General features: G+C 37.2%; 2 protein-coding genes across 4 annotated transcripts in view; one reads left to right on the top strand and one right to left on the bottom strand.

Moving 5' to 3' along the window:
- The window catches only part of fbxl7 (F-box and leucine-rich repeat protein 7), a 39,495-nt gene that overhangs the window by 2,281 nt on the left and 18,983 nt on the right, over positions 1-18,231 (top strand). The window contains exons 2-3 of the mRNA XM_079614484.1: positions 4,456-4,558; positions 7,572-7,661. Of these exons, the coding sequence (XP_079470610.1) occupies positions 4,456-4,558; positions 7,572-7,661 (193 nt within the window). The remainder of the gene's footprint in view (positions 1-4,455; positions 4,559-7,571; positions 7,662-18,231) is intronic.
- On the bottom strand, positions 8-3,158 carry cUnh7orf25 (chromosome Un C7orf25 homolog). Of its 3 annotated transcripts, none has more exons than XM_079614485.1 (2): positions 3,037-3,158; positions 8-2,461 (listed from the first exon to the last, which is right to left on the bottom strand). In XM_079614485.1, the coding sequence occupies exon 2, from the start codon at positions 2,441-2,443 to the stop codon at positions 1,118-1,120; it is 1,326 nt and encodes a 441-aa protein (XP_079470611.1). In that variant the 5' UTR covers positions 2,444-2,461; positions 3,037-3,158; the 3' UTR covers positions 8-1,117. The 3 variants fall into 3 exon arrangements, with proteins under 3 accessions (XP_079470611.1, XP_079470612.1, XP_079470613.1); XM_079614486.1 differs by having other exon boundaries at positions 71-2,461; positions 2,988-3,103; XM_079614487.1 differs by having other exon boundaries at positions 543-2,461; positions 2,877-3,100.

Here is an 18,231-nt window from a genome sequence, read left to right as displayed (position 1 = left end):
ATGTATGAAGCCAGTTCCCCTCCAGTACACAGGTATCTTAGCTAGCAGAATAACCACCGGTGTAGTTCATATCAACGGTAAACATGGATCAAAAAGTTTGACAACCAGAAAGTGTCCCACCCTTTTTGAACAATATATTTAACCTTTTTGTTGTTGTTGAAAGCGCTGTTTAAAAAAAAACTTGTTTTAATGTTTTGTTATATAATGCAAATAAATGTTTACATAATAAAACATATTTATAAAACTACCGTTCAAAAATTTGTCGTCAGTAAAATGCTTGTTTTTGAAATAAGTCTTTAATGCTCACCCTGGCTGCATTTTCTATTCAAAAACATAAGATCAGTAATATTGTGAAATAGTTGTATATTTTAAAATGTAATTCCTGTGATGTCAAAGCTGAAATTTTCAGTGTAGTCTTCAGTGTCAGATGATCCTTTAGAAATCATTTTAATATTTTGATTTGCTGCTCAAACATTTTAAGAAACATCATCACAGGTGAAAACTGTTGTGCTGCTTAATATTTTCTGTCAGGGATCTATGATGAATTGAAAGATCAAAAGAATAGGATTTATTTGCAATAGAAATACTTCGTGTCATTTTACAGTAAAACCACAACATGACTTGGCTTCAATCAATCACAGAGATATATTATTCTTCATGAGGTAAAGCCATCTGAAGACTGTTTATTTTGTACTTTAATGTCAAGATTAAATCAGAAATATCAGATGCGTGAAAATAAAATAAATTGAAATTGAAAACCCTAGGCATTTAGTCAAGAGCTTTGAAATGAAAGTATATGCCTTTGTTTAAACTGTTGTTGTGTTTGACACTATAAGCTATGATTTAATCATACATTTGGTTAATTTGACATCTCTGCTGCCTTCGAGGGAGGCACTGAGCTCACTGAGTTTACATAAAGAGCCACAGAAACATTGCGGAGTGTCTGCGTCAGCCGTGCAATTTATTTGCGAGTATACAATAGTGGCTCTCTTACAAGTGTCTGGTTTTAAGCGTGGCATATTACTCTAACCATCTCTTATACAATATAAATCTCCCCATATCTTGCGCAATAACCTTCTTAATTGCTGACGTGTTGTTATTTTTAACAGCCCTTCAGTCATATTGGAGTTGCTCTCCATTCTTTCCCCTCAGTGAGTGCGCGAGGTTGGTGGATGAACACGCTGAATCGCACACCCTGGTTAGCAGCAGCACGAACGAATCCGCTATTTGCAGTCATAGTGATGGCCCGCAGCGTGTCCCCCGTCCCAAAGATCATCAGTGATCTACGGTTCACTTTTGAGCTCGCAACTAAGCGGTTGGTTCGCTCAGACGGCTGGTCCGGAACCACTTTGAGTCTGGCTAGCAGCTCCTCAGCTCGGGATTTCTCTCCCGGGCCTCCTAACGTATCCAAGATCACGCGGAAATCTTCAACTGCAGAATGACAAGCAAACAGCTCTTTTCCCTTCATGAACTCCTCCAGCCGGGGCAGGACCTTCTCTTGCCGTTCCTGTGCGGCCTGCTCTGTCAGCACCACCTCTTTAAATTTAAAGTGACAGTTGCCGTGGCTGAGGGAGGACACGTAAGTTATCAGAGTGGTGATGTCAAGGTTCACCCTGTTGCACACATCTACCTTCACCTCAGTAGGGAAGGCAAGGCTGGCCACAATGGTGTCTCGATCAACACGGGTGTGCATGAGGTCTGCATCGTCACTGTCGTCATCAGCATCCTCTTCTTCCTCAACCAAAAAATCATTTTCTACATCCTGGCCCTCTTCCACACCACCATGTTTGTCTTCAATGTCATCTAACTCCTCCTCTTCCTCCTCCTCCTCCTCCTCTCCACCTTCGAGCATTGTATTAACAGCAACAATGTCACCTCTCACAGATATGCCCATCTCCTTGAGCTTGTCTGCCATAGGGCTGGATACCCCATTGTAGAAGGCAAATATAATGTGAGGGTTGCTGTACTGCACAGGCTGCTGCTGACTGGCCTCAAGGAAATCTTCAGCTTGCCGGATCACGCTTTTATCCCCATACTGGCCACGACCTTGCCAGATGTTGTGTAGTGCCTCCGCCTTGCGCCCGATGGCTTTCACCCAAGTGTGTCCTCCGTTTGCCACCACGTCGACTACCAACGTCTGCTTCTGTCCATCAGGTCCCTCATAGGTGAACACGTGCAGGACGCTCAACACATTTTCTAGATTCTCGGCTGACTCCACGATGGCCCTTAGATGAGTGAGATTGGTACTTTGCAGGTGAGACTCCTTGATCACAACCTTGCCGGCCTCCACCTTCTGTAGGAACTTGAGCTCAGCTCGGAGCTTACTGCACAGTTTAGCACGTCCCTCGACCTCACGGCCTTGTCGACTGCAAATCTTGTCCACTTGCTCAAGCAGCTCCTTGGCCACTCTGATCCTGTCCTGCAGCGTGTTGTAAGTAGCCATTGCTGTTGAACATCATTCCTACAAAATGAGAATGAAAAAGGTTTAAGACTACAAAGCTGCAAGACTCTCTAGAGAGAGAGAGAGAGAGAACTACCTATTTTTTTTACTAGAATATTTAGAATTAAATCCTTTAGAATTTTCTGGATTTTGGTATGATTTAAAAAAAATGGCAGGGTAATACACAATACATTCCAGGTAATCTCCCAAAGCAATTTCGCTTTTTATATAAACCTTAGCAAAAGCAGGATACAGCCATATTTAAAGCATACGTTACTTGTATGAGCACCAAAGAAGTGCTAGAAAAACGAATAGTTCGCTAAGGCGTGGTTTTGACGAAACACTATAAGTTAAAACATTATATAAAGATACAACTTTCTTACATTCTTACGAGAATATCAATCAGTGCCCAAATTATCACGCTGTTTTTACACACCGGCTCATAAATACGTGAACATGTCAGCTTGCTTGGTTAAAGCCATGGTTTTCTACGAACCAGTCACACTTCCTCCTGTTTGCTTTTAATAAGAGAAGAATAACAACTGACCGTTTAGCTGAAGAAAATCGAAGTTATCTGGAAACTGATATACACTTACAGCATGTACAGGTTCAAGGCAAGTTCTGTCTCTTCTGTTTTTTGCCTGATGCTTTTTCAACCACGAAGAAGAAGCAAGCAGCGCTGTCATAATGTTAGTGAGTTTGTGTTGCCACCTAGCTTGGATGTTATGAATTGCATGAATTGTTTGTAGGTTAGTGTAGTATATTGTTTCACACGTGACAAATTCGGGACAAACGTTTTGTATATTTTGTCATTTTATATTTTGATGACATATTTTGCATTATTATATACAAGTCCGCCTTTATTAGTCTATTTTGCATTATTATATACAAGTCCGCCTTTATTAGTCTATTTTGCACACACTGCCGATTTTCTTCACATAGTGGCGTCACTGGCGTGCATTCATTAGACCTTAGATTTTATTTTAAAAAAGTTACAATTAGGGCAAAAATGTATTCCTTTTTTAAATGCTAGTAAGCAATTCAGTTACTTTTTTTCAGTGTCTTATATATTTTTTTTTACTTTTTTGCTTCTATTAAAGTTAAATAAAAATCTTGTTAGTAACAATTTAGATACACATTAATGCTGAATAAATATGTTTGTTTCAAATAAATTATTAAAATGGTTTATCTACTAACTATCGTCATGGTAGTACAAGAAGTAGGCCTACTAGTAAAAAATGTTAGGCTAGTAAAACTGAAATAGGTAGGCCTATACGATCAATATTATATGTATATATATATATATATATATATATATATATATATATATATATATATATATATATATATATATATATATATATATATAATATATATAATATATATAATATATAATATATATAATATATAATATAATATATATATAATATTGATATATATATAGCTATAATTGCGTATCATAACTAGCCTTATAGCACATGAATAAGTAGCGACTAATTGAATATAAAGCTAGACATTTTTTGAATGTATTTTTTTATTATTATATATGTAGCCTAGCCTGCCTTTTATGATTCTTAAAAATCACTTATATAGGACTAAACTTCTCGTCTAGCCGAAAAAAAATAATACTGTTACTGTACAGGAAAGAGGGAGGATATTAGGTCAAAGTGAGTCGCGCTCGCTCGCTTGCATAGAGTGAACTCATGGTTACAGATTCTGCACGAGCGTGTGCGTGCTCCTGACGCAACAAGTATCTGGTTTCCAGTCTCTCCTTTGGATGACTACGCGCTGTCTGGAGACGAAGAGCCTTTAACATGAAGAAAATGCATAGCCTACATTGTATCTGAAGTAATACAGTTTTTAAACTGTCGTTTGTGGAGCTGCGCTAAGTTTTAACCGATTGCATAATAGTGGCTCTGACTTTTACCGTTATTTCTACTCTTCTAGTTGCATTACAGGACCGAACTGTATTTGAAAGCAGTCTTTGACGGATTTGCATGACATCTTTTCTTTAGCCGTACGTGTTTTACGCATATGGATACTTTTCCGGAGCGCAGACGGTAGATTATGCATTCCGCAGGATGGGTGCGAACAATGGGAAACAGAGCGGGAGTGAAGGTGAGTGCCAGAATCAAACTCTCACAGACAGCCACAATGCTCCTTTTCCACTGTTAAATCTCGGTGTACAGCAGCCATAGTTGTGTCAACGTCACTATTCCCCATTATTCTTTGTGGGCAACACTAGCCTTGCAGCAATCATCTCATTTTCAGTCATGGCATGAGCTTTTGATACATTTGAAAGGTCTTTCTGATGTTTCTGGCGTTTGTCCAAAATATATATGCATATTACATGTATGTATATAATTATCCCATGTCTGAACTGCATTTTGCTAGGCTGAATATTGGATTCATTCATGAGAATTATGGCAAAAAAAAAAGAATTAATGTGACATTAATTGTTTCATAACACTTAACTGTTTTTAGTATTTCAGAACTTTGGTATTCAGACTTCAACAAATCGTCCTATAAATAATGTTTATTTCTCCTCCAACTTGCTTTATATGTCTGCTTAAATGTAAACGCATATTAAAGGACTGCTATTCTCCTCTGTTTATCTTATGTCACACACACACACACACACACACACACACACACACACACACACACACACACACACACACCACCAACAACAACAACAATTGTTGCTGGTCTACAAAAAAAAAAAAAAAGCAAGCATGGTGCCCGAAGCAGCTTTATGAGAATTTAAGAGGTTTGTGTTTGTAGCTAATAAGAAACATCAGAGTGCACAATTGAAGCTGACTGTTTTTTTTTTTTTTTTTTTTTTTTTTACTAAAGTAACCATCAACTGAGGGTGTGTTCACTTAAAAAAAAACTGGGAATCATGGCCTAACACATTCTGTCATCTTAGATTGTGGGCTAATCTCATTTCTCCAAACATAGGTATAGGCCAGGGCAGAGACTCTCCTTCGAAATGTGAATGCTGAAGGTTGCCACTGATCATGTCCTAATAACCATACGCATTCCTGCCAGAGATTTTGCTCTTAAAGAGTGAGTTCTTGGCAGTGTGAGAGACTTGTGGGTTTTTAAAGCACAGCAGATTTCTCTGGAAGGTCAAGGTTTGGCCCACAAGACTGGCATGCAGTGAGAAAACCTAAAACTTCCCACATGCAGCTCTCCAATTTGCATATTTCACATATTGATGTTGTCTTGATTAGATCAGTTATTACTGATTCGATTAGTTATTTCTACTTAGGACCTCCCTTGATGTCATTAAACTTAGTATTTCTATGTTCCATTCTAATGCACTAAAACTGCAGTTTGTAAGCCAACAAATTGCACTTATCCCTGTAAAGTGGCATTTAAGTGGCTTAATGCATTAAAATACTTGCTATTGTTTATTCTAGTGTCAGTTATGAGATGTTTTTACAGAGCACCAGTCCTTTTTTCCATTATTTGTTTTACAAACAGTACACTATGAGCCTTTAGTTTAGTACATCATGGATGCATTAAAGCAAATGTTTGTTCATGTTTAATTTGACGACTATATGAACCTCTAATTCGAAAATTCTAATGTCAAAACATAAACCTATAATGTCACTTTGTTTTGATTTTCTTTTGGATGCTAAAAGATTTTAGCAATTTTTTTCTGTGTTCAGTCACAGATGAACAGTCCTTTTTTTTGTCGTTTTAAGGCTTTTATGTAATTGTGGCACGGTAAACTTTAGAACTAATGTACAATCAAACATTTGTACCTTATTGCATATAAAAAACAGTAATACTGCACACTATTTTTTATTGTAAATACCTTGCTCCTCATAGGCCTATATTCATTGTTCTCTCCATAATCATAAAAGGTGCTTGCTTCTTTTTGTAACTTTCATGTGAAATGTAGGGTTGACTATCTATGCAGTAGCTTTGTAGAATTCCATCAATGTAATGTTCAAGTCAATTAATCTCATCAGCAGTGAAGCACATTCTTCAGAGACAATGAACAATAAACAATGCTTGTGATGTGATCAGACGTTGAATTCAAGGTTAGTGTCTGAGCAGATTCCACTTGGGTTCACCGATTTCACTGATCATTAAAAAAAAAAACCTGGCCTGAAACGTCTTTAGTGATATCACTGGGAGACTATTTAGTGAAAAACAGGTTTGTTTACAGAGCAAAACACATTTTTTGCTCAGCATGTGGAAGCTCCATCAGTCAGACCATTTAGGGTAAAATAAAAGCGTATGTGAACTCTAGTTGTGTTTGCTCTCTCATCGAGCCTGTAAACATGGCTCATATGTGACCTGATGCTCTGAAGTGCTATTGACACAAACAGGAGTGTTTAGGAAACATTCACACCAGGGCATGTTGTTTTAGGTTTACTGTTATCCAAAAAAACAGAAATACATTTGTTCCGACCTCAAATCATCACAACTAACCAAAATGCAAATTGTAAGAAACACGAGCCTTAGGTTTGCTATAGTGTCTTGACTCTTTCCTAATTTGGAATGAACTTTTCAGAGACTTGTAAAACAAAAGGCTTTTCATTTAGCGTTCCAAAGAACTTCTTGATCACCATAAAAAAGTTGTTTTGGCTTGTTTTTCATAGTTTTCTAGTAACTTTGATCATCTTTATTTAATATTTAGTGTTTTTATGTGATGAACTCAAATGAATGGCACTTCAGCTTGTTTTTTTTGGGCACGTCTTTCTGAAATGTAATTTGTAAAAGAGCTTCAACTTTCAGTTTTTTTCGTGTCCCTGCCATTGGGGAGAATCTGTGGGAGGCATGGTTTGTTATTCTAAGTTTGTGATGGACATAAAAAGAATGCCTGGCATTTATCGTACGATTTGGTGAATTCTGTTGCATTCATCTCTTTTAACCATTACACAGTAATATTTTTTATTTGTACACTGCATGTAAAATATATTTTGTATTGTGTATAGCATCATACAGATGTGTAAGTGTGCTGAATATATGATGCCGTTTTCATGTTTTCATGTCTCTTTGTATTGTTTATCTTGCTATGTCTTCTGTTTTTCAAGGCTAATATGTGTATTCTCAATTTGTGTTGTTTCTCTGGGTGTCCTGATGTGTCCTGGGGTGTACTTTGTGATTTTAGGGAAAGGCAGTTCCAGTATTTCCTCCGACCTGAGTTCAAGTACGGATCAGACATCAACCAAAGCTCCAAAGAATGCAGCTACCAGTGAAGGTAGGCATATGGTCCTCATTAACCATCACTAGCTAACCTTTAGGTTTTTTTCTTGTTTTGTTCCTTTTGACTTGTTGATTATTTTGGTCGAACTTTTTTTTAAAGCTATAAAAACTTTTTTTTAAAACTGGCCATCACAAACACTGCGGACTACAGGGTTCATTCTTTTTCTCTTTTTTCCCACAATCTACCCTCCAAATCTGGTCCAAATCCATAGTGTTGTTCAGTGTGCCTTGAAGGAAGAAAATCCGACTGGAAGTGTTTGGGTGAACTGTGTGAATGTGGATGAAAATTAAATTACAAATCCTGGGGAAATTGTGAAGCTGGCTTTAGAGGCGGTTTACTTGTAAAGCTTTCTCAAGGTGACTAATTAGAAAATATGCCATATTTGTTTATTTAGTCTGGGTGTGGTTAATTAGAACACAGATTTTGCTCTAATAAATCATACCCAGAATAAATGAATGAGATTTCCAACATACACTTAAAGTCAAAATGTGTGTGTTATGGCTTTTAGTTATATATTTGAGGTCATATGTACACTACCGTTAAAAAGTTTGAAGTCAGTTCAGTTTCCCCGTTATGCGATAGATGTAAGAGCTCTGATGGGACGCATGCTCATACTTTTTGGTATTGCCCCGAGATTTCTGAGTTTCGGAAGAATATTTTTTTGTGGTACTCAAACGTTTTTGGAGAAGATATCAGTCCAGATTTTGAGTTAGCTTTGTTTGGATGTTCTGACCCTATATTAGCATTGACACATTCGCAACAACTGTCTCTTATGTTTGGTATGGTGGTGGCTAAAAGGGTGATCTTGATGGACTGGAAGTCCACTGTACCACCCAGCTTTCATAAATGGCTGGATGAAATGGTTGCTGCCCTCAAGCTCGAAAGGATTTGTTTTTCTAAAGCTGATGCTTCTAAAAAATTTGATAAAGTCACGGGCCCCTTCATTAGGTATCTTTTTATGAGTTGAAATAATGTAATGTGGATATCTTCTCTCTTTCATCTCTTCACTCCATTGTTGATTTTTTGTTTAAGTCTGATTAAGTATGGCTTTAAGGTGTAATTGTTCTATCTGGGGGGTGGGGGGGGGGGGATAAATGCTTATTTGTAGCATTGTATAAAAAAATGCTACAAATAAAAAAATGTAAATAAAAGTTTGAAGTCAGAAATTAATACTTTTATTCAGAAAGGGAGCATTAAATTAATAAAAAGTGTCAGTCAATATATTTGTTACAAATGACTTTAGTTTTAAAATCAATGCTGTTTTTTAAAACTTTCTATTCATTAAAGAACTTAGATCAGCATATTATTAATGATTTCTGAAGGATCGTGTGACTCTGAAGACTGGAGTAATGATACTGAAAATTCAGCTTTGCCACCACAGGAATAAATTACAGTTTAAAATATATTAAATTGGAAAACAATTTTATTTTGAATACAAATATAATTTGAATTGAATATAATTGAAATAATATTATTTAAAATATTTCACAATATTACTATTTTTACTGGGGTTTAAAAATGTTTTATTAAAAATGCAGTCTTGGTGAGCATTAGAGATTTCTTTTTTAAAACAATAAATATCCTATAAGCCCAAACATTTTAAAGGTAGTGTATGCTTTTTAAAGTTAAATGAACCATTATCAAAAATAAACAATTAATATTCACAGTCTCTCTCATTTATGATGAACCTTAGTTATTGATGACTCATCCTGCACTGCACAGATTATTGTCCAATCAGATCCTCCCCCTAGTTCCTCCTGCAAACAACTAACAAGTAGCAAATCAACATCATAAACAATAGCCAGAAATAGAAGTTTCCTGTCCAAAACTTCCTGTTTCTATAGGAAATAATACATCAACACGGAAAAGAAGCATACAAGCGATTTCATTGGGTCTATAAACCTAAAGGTAAATAAAATAATGTGAGAAAGAACAGGCAGTATTCTGCTTTTCTCAATGTTTGTAGCTGTAAAATGTGCTGTGTGTGTGGACTTGGGGGGAACATGAAGGGGGTGGATAGCATGTGCGGTGTGGAAGGTTGTTCTCCAGTGAGCTAGGGCATCCTCATAGCCAACCTGTGTGTGTGTGTCTGTGTGTCTGTCTGTGTGTGTGTGTGTGTGTGTGGTTGCGGCCTGCAGTATATCCAGCCCTCAGTGAGAGCAGATCTCGTCTCTCCTCAGCCTGTCCACAGTAATGTCAGAGCGGTTCTTCCAGTGACTGCCTCTGCGGCTTTGATTTACACCAACTCTGCCTTAAACACTTCGAACGGGAAGATATTGTAGCCACTTCTCAGTATAGACTATCTAAGCCATTGTCTCTCTTTTTGCCTACAATTTGGTCTTGCGACCAGCAGAGGTGTTAAAGGGATTGTTCACCCAAAATGTAAATTCCATCGTTACTCGTGTATGACTTTCTTCTGTGGAACACAAAAGAAAATATTCTGGTTTTGTTCATATAATTAAAGTCAATGTGCTCCAAAACAGCATTGTATTCAGCTGACTTTAATTGTATGGACAAAAATAGAAAATATATTTTGTGTTTGGAATGAAATCGGGGTGATAAAATTATGACAGCACTTTCATTTTTGAGTGTGAACTATCCCTTTAAACGTACTTATTTATGTTTATAAGCTTAGTTAACACGTCACATCATTGGTTGAGCCAGAGCTTGACATATTGAATCACTCAAACAAACAGGGCAATATTAAACTTGGGAGAGGAGAAAGTATTTTAGCATCAGAAAAATGATACACTTCACCTTCAAATGTCATATTGAATGTGACATATATACAGCTTATAGAAAAATTTAGAGTAAAATGACCAAACCAAACCAAATTAGCAAACTCTCAATTTATTCAAAGCTTGAAACTAAACCCTCATGAATTGTGGGTGGTCATTTAGTCTCCACATGCTTGCATTTTACAAGGGCAGTTTATGAAATGTATTGTGGACAAACTTGGGAGTCCTTTTTTAGATTAACACTGAGTCCTAGCGAGGCATTTTTGTGTCCTAGGTTATTTTATTTTAATTTGCATGTGTGGCTCCTCATTGTTTGCCACTCCTGGGATGGAAAAGCTCAGCCACTCATTTGCTCCATAGTGAGTCATCTAGCCTTATGGTGTATCAAACAGAGCACTAAACTTGCCCCTGTTCAAAGTCAGTCATGGGGCCGTTTGACTGAGGAGAAGTGGGCAGAGCAGCTTCGGAGCTGTCAGATAGCATTGTTCTGAGAGACGGCCCTTTCCTACCAGCACTTCCTCACTGATAACCCCACATGAGTTTGAGCCGTGCTGCTTGTGCTGTGGTGTGTTTTTATTGCAGAGTAAAAGCATATGTCAGCTTGCTTTGTATTTTCATTTAAGAAAAGCCTTCTGAAGCTATTTATATGGGATATTTGGCATCGGCACCCCTTACAGTGGTCTTTAGCTGTTGTTTATGCCTCCTGCTCTGATCCCCTGAACATTCCTAGTGTGATTAAATGTGTTACAGAGAGCAGTTCAGTTTTACACTTTTAAAGATCAGTTACTTTGACTGGAATGTAGCACTTGACCCGTACCAATTTGACCCTGAGGAACTTTTGAACTCCATCATGGGTTGGATAATGCTATTAGGTATTATTACTGTTGCATAATAATGGTCAGTAATGACAATCATATGATTATTATTAATAATAATAGAAAGCTAATTGAAAGGAGGAGATCCCTTCCTTCAGAGCATCTCCAAACCATACCTCCTGCGAAACACCGCAGAGTCTGCAAAGAGACGACGTTAAATTACCTCTAGTCTCAAAGCACATAACATTACAATAATAATGAGCGTAAACAACTTCCAGAGCTCTAGTTGTATCACCTGACTGCTGCAGATTCATTTCGGCGTTGATAGTGTTGATCTGCATAGCCTTATACGGAACACGCTGGTGACGTGTGCTGTCTGCGCGAAGGAATGGAAATACATATGTTGATAGGAAGGTAGGACACCGTATTGCATTCGGACAGAATGGGGTCATATTATGCTTTTTCACTATTTCAACTTTAGCTGTTGTGTAATGTTGCTGTTTGAGCATAAAAAAGATCTGCAAGGTTACAAAGCTCAAAGCCCACTCCAAAGGGAGATATTTTTATTCACTTATAGATCTTTTATTTTATTCACTTTCCAAGAACTACAATGAACGTCTCGTTTGGACTACAAAGCGTATTTTCAGGGCTTCCTGAAGTCACAATGTTGCTCATTTAAATAATCCCTGCTAATGGAATACACAAAAAATCGGATGAGGCCTGGTGGAACTGTTGCAATGTCAAAGAGATGCTGTGTTTTCCCACCCCTTTTCCAAAACTCATTTGTTTGACCTTCCTAAGGCTGACAAACTTAGAGTGGTTAAAATGGATTTTATACACTGTTCCTGCACATTATAACCCCAACGTTTACCTGTGTGCTGCACATTTTACGGAGAACAGCTTCCAGGAGAGTACAATGTAGGCTACATGAAAGCTTCTCCTGAAACAGAGCAGTTCCATGTTGTTTGTCGATCACAAATTGTAAGTGTGTCTTATTATTTGTAGTTGTGTTTTCTATTAACAGTTCCAATTATAAGTTGTATAGTTGCAATGCTGTAAACAAAGGGCAAAGCTGTTTGCCTCCCCTCGCCTGCTAACTAACATTATAGTGTTTACTGTAGCGTTTGTAAGCTCTCGCTTTTGTAAGGCTGTGGTTTTTGTGGTTTTGTGATCGAGTACTGTTTGCATTAACATATTTTCTGACAAATATCATGATTAAATGGTTTGGTTTATAATTATATAATTATATTATAATAACCACTCTAAAGCGTCCTGTGAAATCCATGCTTGCAAAGTCCATGCATGAAATATGTTCTTCTGGACAATCCTCTTGTTTGTTAACATTCTTAATTCAGAATCAGGCTTGAATTTGTTTGAAATTGACGCCATCCTTAATATTTACATATGAGCAGATGAAACTTGCGGTTATGGTTAGGGGCGGGACATTTCCCGAACACATGCTAAGCGGTGCCAATCACAACACACTGGACCAGCTAACCAATCACAGCACATATCGTATTTCGGAAGGAGGGGCTTCATCAAAATCGTGCTGTGCTATCGAAAGGTACTGTAATAATATAAAATATGTGGAAAAATAATGTTTTTTGAACAGTCAAACATGAAAGCATATTCTAGTACACCCCAAAAATTAAATCAAGGCTTTGTAAAAAGGCATAATAGGAGCCCTTTAATATTTAGACCACTTCTATTATTGACTACTATCAGGATGTGTACAGAGATTCAACCAAGTTTTTTAAAAATTGCCTACCCTAGCTTTAAATTGATCAAAAGTGAAAAGTCAGTAAAGACTTTTACATTGTTACAAAAAGTCCTATTTCAAATAAATGCTGTTCCAGAATAAAAAAATAATCCACAAAAATATTAGGCAGAGGCTATCGTGAACATCGCAGTATTTTGGAGTGTAAACAGTTGGAGTGTAAACAGTTGTTAGATGCTGTACTTAGTGCAAATAGTGTCAGATCGTTTATTGTTGTACATTATAAACAATATGCAATAATAACAACATACAGTGTAAATAATTATATTTATCAAAATAATTAAATGGATGCAAACCCTTCCCTACACCTACACCTACCCGATAAACACATGATTCCTATTAAATACCTGTTAGATACGTTATTTCTACTTTTTTATTATTTTCTTAATTTGTATTTAAAATAATTGCCTTTATGATATTATATGTGATTGGAAAAAGTGAGAAGAATGAGTTCAGATTCAAACTCGGGTTGATCGTGTCAAAATGTACCACCATCCACTCTCCACACCACTGTTTGTTTGTTTTTTAAACAGAACAAAATTCTTACCGACCCCAAACTTTTGAACATTAGAGTACCAAAGTAGCATGCTTTAAACTTCTCATCAGTACTTTACCATGTTACTAGCACAATAATTTAATTATGTTGTACATGATAAGTTGCCAAAAATGCACCAAAATGTAGTAATTTGTGGACTGATAACATCTTTTGTTGAAGGTGTGCTTTCTTATTTTAAAGTGGATAGCCAAGCCAAGCAAGAGCATGGACAAAAGCTGGATTGATTTTATCAGATGTAATTAGCCTAGCAGGCTTTGCTAGTCCTGCTGGAAGTAATCATTAGCCCCTTGCTAGCTACATCTTTAAGAAACATATGTTCTCTGTTTTAATCCCTGAGCTGTAAACTATGACTCTTAAAGATGACCCAAGGAGCTTTTCACGAGCCTGCACGCTTCTTAGTATACTTGGATGATACCCATGATTTTGGCTACGACCATGCTGATTTATCAGAAGAAGTTTGTTTTAAATTATATGTCAAGGTTATTCCAAAGCAGGGCATGCTCAGCTGTTTTTAATTAAATGAGCTGATGGGAACGTAGTTCTCTCTTACATCTGAATTTTTCACCGTAGAGTTCCCTTATTTTTTTACAGTTTGTTAACTTATTAGCAATGACAGATGTTATACATCACATCGAATATCTTTCATTCCCCAGTTCAAACCTTGAAATTGGTGTTTGAAACAGTCATCCAGGTCTATGATTTCCATCCCGTCGATACTTCTCTCCCTAGACATTACACATAGGCTCTTACTAAGCTCAAAATAGTTTTGAATTCCTGTATGAAAGACTGTGAAAGTAAAAACGTACGTCAGGCCAGTGGAATTCACTCTCCTTGACTATGGGATTGAAGGGAGTGCAGACTGACTCCCCTAAGGAGGAGTAGTCTTCATTAGATTAGAAAATTGTTCTATACAATGTTGGGAAATGGTCAGTGGTAGACATTTTATTAGCTTCATATTCATATATCAGTCGGCATATGTAAACAAATGGATGAACACTTTGTGCTGTGGTTGAATAATGCCCTGAGTGCATATCAGGTCCATCACATTGTTTAAAGGCATTTATATTTCAATAAATTGAACCCAAAAAGTTTTATATATTACATATGTACAAATATAATTTTTAATGATGCAGCTGATTACATACTTACTAATTAAATGTTCTTTTCTAGTTTTCTGCTCTTTTTTTAAAATCGTGATGGTGCAAATGGTACAGTTGAATCAGTTGACACAGTTGTACCGTCACATGGCATATATGGTCATACCACATGTTTGTGATTATTACTGTTGCGGTTGCCACCAAGGCCCACCATGATGACGTGGCACGTGCGCCACAAATATCGCAGCCCATTTCTAGGTGGTAGTAAATAGACTACCTGATACATGAAAGTGATGGTCACAGTAACGAACACGTGGTGTTTAATCACACGTGGTAACAACTATTAAGGCTCTCTTGCACCCTAAAGTGCCTTTCTTGCTAACAGTGATCTGATATAGAGGGGTTTAAGTGCGGTTCCTCTTAGTCTTCTTTTCATGCAGAAATCTGATCTCAGCGTCTGAAGCGTGCTGGAGGGAGAGGCGTCCGAGTTGAGTTGAAGTTCACGGTGAGAGATATGTTTCCATGCTGTAGAGGTGTCTCGGGGTCACACACACACACCCTCATACTCGCATATATATTCATGCGTCTCTTTAATGCGGTTGCTTATATTGGTACACAATGACTGGTACTGCAGAAAATATCTTTCTATTTCATGAAGGACTGTTGATGCACACAATGCTAATATAAATATGAGGAGTTTGTTTTTCCATGTTTACATTATGTTTCAAGGAAGACTTTCCTGATTTAGCTAGATCAAGTGTGAATTTAAATTTTAAAAAGTGGATTTGTGGGAGTTCATGGAAAGAGCAAGATTCTAGTTAAGAGGTTAAAAGGTCTCTTTTTGCTTACTTTATAGATATATTGCTTTGGAAATATTTTGGTTTGTCGGAGTCGGTTTACAAATCAATTGCTATTTGAGAATAAATTAGCATTCCTTTATTTAAGAAAAAAGGCTTTACACTTTAATTTTCAAATAAGCTGCAAGTTTTAAGGCTATTTGAGTGAGGCATAAAACAGGTATAAAGTGACATGTCTTGTTTCTGCATTCCTTGCCAGGCAGCTTTATTGCTTTGTAGTTGGGCTTTATGTCAAAATCTGCACCCTGCTGAGAATGAATTTTGTGAAAAGCCTGCAGAATAGTACACTATATAGATACACTAGATAGATTACAGTGTGTGTGAGTGAAACAAATGTGACTAGTTAAACAAATATTAATGTATGCAATGGAAATGTCAGGGAATTTTATTTCCAGGTGATTTTTTTTTTTGTGTGTTAATTAATTTCTATGGCCTGCAATATGTGGAAATGAGAATTTAATGCTAAGCTCTAACATTTGTGGAATTCATTTTCTATGAACGCAATCTATATGAAATGATTTTTAAAATCCTTATCCACTTTTCATGAATGACTACAAAGGTTATGGAAAATACATAAATTCATTGGCCAAAAGAAGTAGGAACACTGAAAATGGATTATTGCATCTTTTTTCCTGAGCTGAGCACGATAGGTGGGTGTGACTGTCAGATCAAGCGGATCTTTCATTACAGACATGACAAATAATAATCAGACATCTGAGGTATAGTCTGTGGCCAACAGTTTCACACAGCTGTTGCTTGGTCAGTTCAGGTCCCGCTTTGCTTTTGATTTCCTGTCTTTGCTCTAGAGGTACTGAGTGCCTGATTTGAACCGAGTAGAGCATTTCAGCTTCCACTTCTTCTGTGAGACTCCAGTTCAAGTTCAAGTTTTATTATCTGAGCTCTGGACAGCCTGGTCTGGACTAATTTTCTTTGGCATGACACGGAGTGGGTGTTGGAGAGAAGTCGTTGGTAAGGAGGTATGCGGTGCAACACGATAGGATTTGTGAGGTTCCACCCGGAAGATGGCCTTCATAAGTGTGTGCTGAATAATACGCCTCATCTAGACTCTGAGCGCTGGTGGGAAAGAGATGTAACAGTCTTTTGAACTCATCTGCGGCTCTTCCAAGAGAAGGCCAGTCAGATTTACGAGTCCAGAGCTGGATTAATGGCGTGGATAAAACAAGATCTGAGAGAGATGTTGCATAGCTGCTTATATATCTGCAAGTTTTTGTGACTTCATTATCCTGCAAAATCCATTGTGTGTTATGAACTTGGGAAAAGTTCTTAGACTATTTTTTTTTTTAAAAACGTGTAAAAACTCTGAATGGCCACATTATTTTGACGCCGTCACACAAATCATTACAGTGCGACCTGCATTAAAGGGCATGCTTTTTTACTTTTTCGACTTTTGTTAGTGTGTAATGCTGTGGTTTGAGCATAAAAAAATATGCAAGGATCCACTCCAAAGGGAGATGTTCACTTTAACACAACACTTTTCAAGAACTACAACAAACGGCTCATTGGAATTACAACGCATTTCTTCCGGATCTTGTGAAGTCACAATGTCACTAATTTAAATGTCTTGTTGCCATGATGCTGGAATTTCCACCCCAATTCCAAAAACCCTTTGTCTGGCCTTCCTATGGCCGATGAACTTAGAAAACAGTGGTTAAAATGTATTACAGAGCTGTTGAATGCTTGATTCTGATTGGTTGACGAACGTTCTAAGGTGTGCAATTGTTTTCAGGGAAACGCACGGCAAAAGTAGTTCCAGGCCGGTTTTGACTGCATTACAGTTCCATATCACTTCGCCAAATGATTTCAGTTATTTTAAAGGTCCTTACAGCCTACAGAACCAAAACCCACAATGACACTGACCGAACAAATAAATATAGTAAACAATAGGATACTAACGTTATGTTTTTAAGTTACTTTTTTTTTTGCCACTAAATTACGTTTTATTATGTGGCCTATTTTGCATAGTTATTATGGAAAAGCACATATCTTTTTCCCTCGCTCTCTCCCACTCGCGTGTTGTCAGGGCTGCTCTGACGATTTTATCAGTTAAATAGTTTAGAAACTTAAAAGCTACATGACGTTTCTAACTAGCGAGGTGCAGGTAAACGTAGTTTCGCTATTAGTAAACACTGGTGCTGAATGGTGAGAGACTGTCCTGTAAAATCCGTGCTTGCAAACGTTCTGCACGATCCTCTTGTTCATAAACATTCTCATGGACTCAATCAGGCTCCAATTGGTATAGCAATATTGTATGGTATGGTATCGCTCTAAGCGGTTCGCCAATCAGAACACACTGGGCCAGCTAACCAATCAGAGCATATGTCATATTTCTTAAGGAGGCGCTTCATCGAAACTGGAACTAAAAGGGCGTTTGAGACAGACTGGGAAGATAGGAGCTGCAATAATGTAAAATATGTGGGAAAAAATATTTTTTTTGAACAATCAAGCATGAAAACCTGTTCTAGTACACCCAAAACAAAATCAAGACTTTGAAAAAGGGTATAATAAGAGCCCTTTAAAGGATAGATCTGTTTAATCAATGTGTCCTTAAATTATTCTGAAAATAATTGTATTCGTAATCAAGAAGACGATAACAAAATGCACTGTGATAAGTTCATTAAAAAAATGAATCCATCCAAGATGGTGGATAAAGCTAGAGAAATGTTGAATGCTGTTTATATTAATACTTATTAGAGTATGCTGCCA

The sequence above is a fragment of the Phoxinus phoxinus genome (assembly GCF_949152265.1).
Source record: "Phoxinus phoxinus genome assembly, chromosome: 5".
Taxonomy (NCBI): domain Eukaryota; kingdom Metazoa; phylum Chordata; class Actinopteri; order Cypriniformes; family Leuciscidae; genus Phoxinus; species Phoxinus phoxinus.
This window is presented reverse-complemented; position numbering and strand designations above follow the sequence as displayed.